This window comes from Triticum dicoccoides, chromosome 2A, assembly GCF_002162155.2.
Source record: "Triticum dicoccoides isolate Atlit2015 ecotype Zavitan chromosome 2A, WEW_v2.0, whole genome shotgun sequence".
NCBI classification, from domain to species: Eukaryota; Viridiplantae; Streptophyta; class Magnoliopsida; order Poales; family Poaceae; genus Triticum; species Triticum dicoccoides.
The window spans coordinates 37237928-37245038 of NC_041382.1; the positions used below are offsets into that span (position 1 = coordinate 37237928).

Genomic DNA, 7111 nt, shown 5'->3' on the forward strand with positions numbered 1-7111 from the left:
ATGCAGTTAATTAGGGTTGCTGCTTGCTAATCTTTTTCTGACGGGCTCGATCCAACAGAACTGGAATGTTAGATAAATTGCGATTTTAGAAAAAGATGCGACTAATGGCTCGGCCGGCTTGGCCAGAAGGTCCTCTGATCCTTGCATTTGGACGTACCGGTGCTAAACAATGCCCGTCGGCTCCCCAGCTTCTCCCCTTTTTCTTTTTCTCCCTTTTTTCTCTGAATTCTTAGCAGATGGGCCCTTTCCCTCTGAATTCTTAGCGGATAGACTACACAATATTGGAATTTCAGCCCAGCAACTTTGTTTAACATTTCTCTTTTTTTATAGAATCAAATGTTATTCAAAATATTCATATCTTTCGAACTCTAACTCTAAATCTAACATGTTATATACAGAAATCACTCAGAAAAATCTGTAGATTATATATATGCTATTATCTTTCATGTAAATCATTGCTAAAATTATGTGTCGGCTGCAACCTTAACTAATACCTTCTTTATATGGGGTATTTTGGAAATGCCTATTATACATGTTTCTTACACCATTTAAATTGAGTAGATATGATAGTTTGATGCTCTCACAGAAGATATTATTCGGACCACATGGGATGTTGATTTCTACCAGGTACCATATGCTAAAGATTACAATATGTACACAATCATCCTCTCTAGTTCGTGCAGTGCACAACAACCAATTCATATACGATGAATTGCACTAAACTGCTGATACAAGCTTTATGTAAACAAGTAGCTTAATGTTGAATTCCATATTGTTTGAAATTATGCCCATAAAGCGTTTTGGAAACACTTTGAGTACACAAAAAAAGCATCCCACCTTTACGTTTTTATACAACACCACTTGTCATGTTGTCTGTTGTGTGGCATAGTAGAATTGATTTGTTGATGCTATCGAGTGTGTGCATGAGGGGTGATTCTTTTTACTCCCGTGCAATGCACGAACATGTTTCCTAGTGTAAAGACAAAGCATGTAACTCTTAAACAAACACGAACATCACAGATGGGTGTTCAGCCAATCTTGTCATTTCAAGTTCTTAGCCTTTAATCTATGGCACAAAAGTATCAAGTCTTGTTTAAGTAAGTATCTCCAGGTTACGACACTTGGAACTTCATTTGTAACAATTTTTCCATTTCGAACAGTCCAAATATCCCAACATCCTAGAACATTTATATCCATGAAACCTTCTTGGGGCGTTCTCATCAAAGGCTGGAATTCCTCTTCTTTTGCTCGGCATCAGTGTCATCTAACAATCTTGAGAAAATTTGCAGTCCCAAAAAATATGCATTGGTGTTTCTTCAACTTGATCATTGCGGAAATGTTTAGAATGTTTTATACTACGGGCAGACAATAGAAGTGCGCCGGACAGGTCAAAGCCTATCAAATCTACATGATCCTAGTGTGAACATAATGAGATGGCAGTAGTCTCAGTTAGACAAAATAAGTACCAACAATTGGTTGGGTGGCTAATAGGACGGTTGTATTCTCAGTCTATTATTCTCTTCTTCCCCTTGGCGCCACCCTTCTTGCTTGGATGGCTTGGAACAATGGTTTGCGATAAACCTATTTCTGTCTTTCAAATACCACACAACTATAGCAGTAGAAGAATTTCAGCATATATATACAAAAGTAAATGCATATATTCAAATGAAGTGACAAACATCTTGTTGATTGGTCCTGATGAGAAATAAATATCTATTACAATGACACATCAAATAGTAGTTTAAGAGTTTTATGTAGAACGACAAAGTTCAGTAGGGTATCCTTATATTCCAGATAACTTAGCATAATCCAGGGCTTTCTTTCCTTCTAGTTTATTTGCGAAATAAAGTCTTGCATACTCTTCTACTCCCACTGCCTTGTATAACATCTTCTCTTCTATAGTTCCCAAAATTGGTGAAATTATTCCACCATAGGTTGGGACGTGAAATGCTGAAATAGATAGTCGCTCCTTGTGGGCATTTATGGTGACCCGATGCTCAATGCTCTTGTACTTCCCGTTCGACAAAATCTATAATAATATAAAAATTAATTTAAACAAATATCAAGCTTCTCATCTATATCCTTGAAAAAATAGTCCATTATTCATATAAAGTAGGAAGTAGTGTGAAAATTACACACAACATTGTACAAGAAAAACTTTCGTAGACACCATTCAACTATTGCTTTCTCAATAATCCAACCCTGATCTCTAGAAAAAGGTGCCTTTGCTTGTAGGGCCTTACTTTTTTCGCTTTATTCGATCAAGATTTCTTGGAAGGAACTGAAAGAACATAATTGGTAAACTGTTGAACATTTCCAATTTTTTTGTTTATCGTAACTTGATCCCGCTGGCAAACAGAGAATAGGAACAATAGTAACCAAGTGGCTTGTCCAAGGAGAAATTGCAATTAGTGTTTTCTTCAACCATGAATGAAGTTTCTTAGCAGAGTTGGCTAGATGCAGGGCGAGGGCTACAAAAGGTAGCTCGACGCCTCACTTGTTTGATTAGGTGGGCCTTCTAGTTTTTTGTCCCTTCAAAGTCTCAAGAATATTTAGAAATAGCGCTAACGCTAACCCGAAGTTATGGTTATTTTTTGAACCACCATACAATGTGGTAAAAATAGTGATGTGATCTTCAATAAATTGAGAAGTACTTTCACCATTTCCGGTAGCAGAAAATTGTAACACATGATGACACATCGGACATAAGCCCTTTCATTTGGTGTTGTGTCTGTGTGTGCGCATGTGCACGCACGTGCGTGCGTCTTGGAGTTTGTAATTAAGTGGGAAGAGCAAAGTTATGAAATTGAGGATTTATCTTCACCCAAGCACAGGTATGGATCGCAAAAAAACATTTTTCCTGTCTTATATGACAATTACTTTTAGAGAAATCCATGCACCAGATCTTCTATTTGTAAGCCTTGAATTGATTATTAGTTGACTAACTTAACATGTCTTATGAAGCATACCTCAAGAAGGTCACCCACATTCACCAGTAGTGCATCAGGACGTGGCTTCACAGGAATCCATGCACCAGATCTTCTAATTTGTAAGCCTTGAACTGAATTAATTTCAAGCAGAATAGTCATAAAAGATCCATCAGAATGCGGTGAGAAACCTAGAACCTTTTCTGGCATTGACGTGCATGGAGGGTAGTAGCTCATCCTAAGAAATTGTGCCACATGTTTGTCTGACAGTAGTTCAGGAGCAACATCTAGTGTTTTGGCAATGAAGACATTAATGGTTTGAGCGAGTTTCATCAGCTCCATTGAGTAATCTTCAATAGAATTCCTGGGATCATAACCATAAGAGTGTTTGTATGTTAACGCTAGGTATTGGTACATACTGAAATACCAGGACCTTTGTATGACCGGACCTAGCTTGTGTTAGTATCAAATACAAATAACAAGCCCAATTTTTTTGTTGCTTGTATGATCCCTTTGTTGGGCAGTACCTTGAACCATATAAAAACTTAGCTGCTAGATATTTATGATGAAAATATTACCCTGTAAAATGTAAAATCAATTTATTTTGTCAAAAAAACTCAATGTCCATTAGTTCCCTTTGTTTGTTTTCTGGATTTTAGTAAATTTTCAATATATAAGCTTTGTAAAGAACATTTTGTTGAATTCACCAAATTGACCAGGGCTTGGTAGAACTCAGCAATAAAGGTAACAAATTATTAGGGTCTCGGGTGAGGTTGGTGTCATTATATACACATGTGTAAACATAAAAGGATCATAGTAGTTTACTTTGAGTCCCTAGCCTAGTTAGGAGTAAAAAAATTTGCGTATGAATAATAAAGGGTGCCTTGAATCAAATAAATAAAATCTTAATCACCACTAAGTTTAGTTTGTATTGGTGTTGAATAATCAAAGGGTAGCATAACATTAAAAACGAATAATACAATAAGGCCAACATAAATGTTTGGTACCCCTCCTCGTTTACCTAAGAGTATATATTATTAGCTAATAAACATTTTTGCGTGAAACAAACACACAGAGTAGTTCATATGCATAAGAAAATCCAGAATTGTCAAAATCATGCTTCAAATGTCACACACCAAAACATGGCACACTATAGCAGTGAAAAAGAATGCCCTTAGTTCAAAATTCCATCCATTTTAACAAAATATTATGTGTAACCAAGATAATCCTATAAGTTTTTTTAATCTAATATGGATTCAACTTGAGTTTCGGGCCAAATTAACATTTTTTCTTAATATGATGCTTTGAACAGAAGGAACATTTTCCTGCCATTTCTTATCCATCTACAAATTTCAAGCATGCACACAGTCTGACCTGAAAGTATGGGGCTGACTTGGCCAATAACTCATATCACGGCCTTGGGTTGGTTGGGCGAAGAGGGCAAGCAGGTCAGACCAGTCTAGCTTTTGATCATCAGAGACAACAAACGCTTGGCCATAACCTTGAAGATCCCCTGGGCGCTGAGCATAGGCATTCTTAACTTCTAACGGGAGTTGAAAGAACTTCTGAATATCATGCTTGATACCTGTGATGACCTCATCTGGTATTCCATGATTTACAACCTACAAATTTCAAATGTTGCACAAATGGTCATGCTTAATCAAACATACTTTTGAGCGATGGAATGATCGAATCTAGTAATTATTAGAGTTTTTTATAATCTCTAGGCCAATTCAAAATTTTGTCCTTGAATTCCAGTATGAGATATCCCAGGCCTTAAACTTTTTAAACCTGGCTAATCTAGTCCCTAACAATGATCAAAGCAATATGAGAAATGAAGTTGTGATGATTTCCCCATGTGGAGCCGAGTTGTAAATAAGTGGGAAAAAATTGAAAAATCAATAATAAAAATACTAAGAAAAAAATTCAAGGGAAAAAAGTCATATAATTGTAAATGTGAATAAATCTATAAGTTTTAGAACTAAAGTAAGTTACAAATATTTTAAAGTGGAAATATTCTAGAAAAGTTACTGAGAATATTAAAAATATTAAGTCAAAAATAATAAAATATAGAAAAATAAAAATAATTAATTTGTAAAAATACCAAATCGATTTGAGAAATCTCATGACTATTTTATGAAGAATATTGAAGTATCTACATTCTTCCGAGTTTCCATTATTGTTACCACACTATTTTTGAGTTTCCTAGGAATTCTATTACTTGGGGAATACATATGAGTTACTGTTTTTAAAACTTATGAATTATTGTTTTTGTAAATATTTCCATGGTTTTCTATTTTTTGACATAACTTTATTTTTTGTGCTAATTTGAAATTAGTGTTCAAGATATATGTGTTTCTTTGTCTTGGAGAATATTTTTTATTTACTTATACTTTTGGTAAAAGTTTCTGATTCTTTCGTGTTCATTCAACTATGTGTATTATTATTAGTCATACGGCTCTATATTGTGGTTAGGAACAAATTTTTTTTGTATTTAAGGAACATAAGGTCCATAATCTCAAGTAATAGAGGCTAACAGACCAAGTCAACCAACGGCTGAGCAAAACAAATTTTGTTTGTTTTTCGTAGTATATTATGGACCCATGAAATAAGATTTGCCTCTCCGATTTATTAAGAAGAGAATAACATTTACATGTCTGTGTCACAACACACCCATGAGTACAAAAGTCGTTACTCTCGTGTCATAATTGCATCCAACTTCTTTGCGCCCGCTACCACCCAAAGTGGGCGCCCTTTTGGGACTCCCCTTGAATGAATAATAGCAAACTAAAGGACACAGCGCCCCTCATTTATGAGGCGTCTGCAAGGAAAATGTGGAAAGTTCAGGAGGCCTTGAAGGATGAGGCGTGGGTTGCCAAGATCCAAATTTCATCAAGCTTCTCTCTTGACCACTTTTCAGAAATTTGTTGTGCTTGGGGCCACTTTGTGACTTCATTCTTCTTGAAGAGGTCGAGGATGATAGTACTTGGATGCACACTACAACGGAGTCTACTCGGCGGAATCCGCTTACAATGCTCAATTCCTTGGCACCGTCCGTTCCCCCATGGAGCATGTTGTCTTGGAAGTTTGGGCCCCGCCTAAAATCAAGTTTTTTGCTTGGTTGGCCGCCCAAAATTGGATTTGGACCGCAGATAGGCTGGCCAAGCGCGACCGGCCAATTTGTGGCCTTTGCCCTCCATGTAAGCAAACTCAAGAATAGGCGGACCACCTCTTCTTCATGTGTGGCCACTTCACACTCAGGCTTTGGGGCATGATGAAAGGATGGCCATAATTGGAATATATCGATACTTTGAACCGGCACTTGTTGCAATCCACCAAGGAGTGGTGGGTTGGCTTATTAACGAGACCGGAAGGCAATGGCCTCTCTAACCATGCTCATCTTTTAGGCAATTTGAAACGAAAGAAATGTACGGGTCTTCCGGAACAAAAGTCTTTTGTAGTATTTGTTGTGCTTGTGTTGGTGCTTCAACAACAACATGTTTAACATGCAATTAGACGATATTTTTGCCTAGAAAGTGATGACATAAAGAACTGGTTGGCCAATATGGCCTAAAGTTGCGTACGTGCCGGTTTTTTGCATGGAAATGATAAGCAATTTACAGTAGTGACGCACCTGAAAGAAGCCCCACTCGGCGCAGGCAAACCTGAGCTTCGCGACCTCTGCCTCGACGGACTCGGGGCTCAAGAGGTTGCTGAGATCGATCACCGGAACCTCGCCGGAGTGCTCGGGGAGAACGGCGTGCGCGTCGATGTCCGGCTGGACATACCGTTCGATCTGGTCGGCCGTCAGCTCGCCGGCGGACGCCACCAGAGCCTGGACGTTCGCGACGGGAAGCGACGTTCCCAGCTTCGACCACCGGATCTCGCCGGCGCTGCCACTCGCTGCCTCCACCTCCATCGTAGCTAGCTAATTGTTCACTAAGAGTGTTTCTCGCTAGTAAAGTTGCAGGGATCCAGCCATCGATCAGGCTATTATATACTGCGATGTTTTTTTCATGATGACATCTAAGCTGTGCTGTGATGTTTGTTACTACATGAAACGAGTCAGAAAATGCGAATGATTCCTCGCCTGGCTCGCCCGGAAGGCCGTCCGATCCATGTGTTTGGACTTACCCATCGATGCTAAAAATATGGCCGGCGGCCAAGAGCCGAATTTAACTCGG

The 7111-nt window shown here is 38.3% G+C and overlaps 1 protein-coding gene across 1 annotated transcript; it reads right to left on the minus strand.

Annotated features, from left to right (window-relative positions):
* Nucleotides 1–1783: 1783 nt before the first annotated feature.
* Nucleotides 1784–6846, minus strand: LOC119358797 (S-norcoclaurine synthase 1-like). Its single transcript, XM_037625212.1, has 4 exons — nucleotides 6562–6846; nucleotides 4302–4549; nucleotides 2970–3291; nucleotides 1784–2029 (listed from the first exon to the last, which is right to left on the minus strand). Exons 1-4 carry the CDS (start codon nucleotides 6844–6846, stop codon nucleotides 1784–1786), a joined length of 1101 nt encoding a protein of 366 aa, XP_037481109.1.
* Nucleotides 6847–7111: the final 265 nt, after the last annotated feature.

Bases quoted from the DNA above. Each gene is read 5' to 3' on its own strand.
- LOC119358797 (XM_037625212.1), bottom strand. From the start codon at position 6,846: ATGGAGGTGGAGGCAGCGAGTGGCAGCGCCGGCGAGATCCGGTGGTCG. The intron at 4,550-6,561 runs GTGCGTCACTAC...TGAAATTTGTAG, and splicing joins CCGAGTGGGGCTTCTTTCAG to GTTGTAAATCATGGAATACC. The intron at 3,292-4,301 runs GTCAGACTGTGT...TTATGATCCCAG, and splicing joins AGTCAGCCCCATACTTTCAG to GAATTCTATTGAAGATTACT.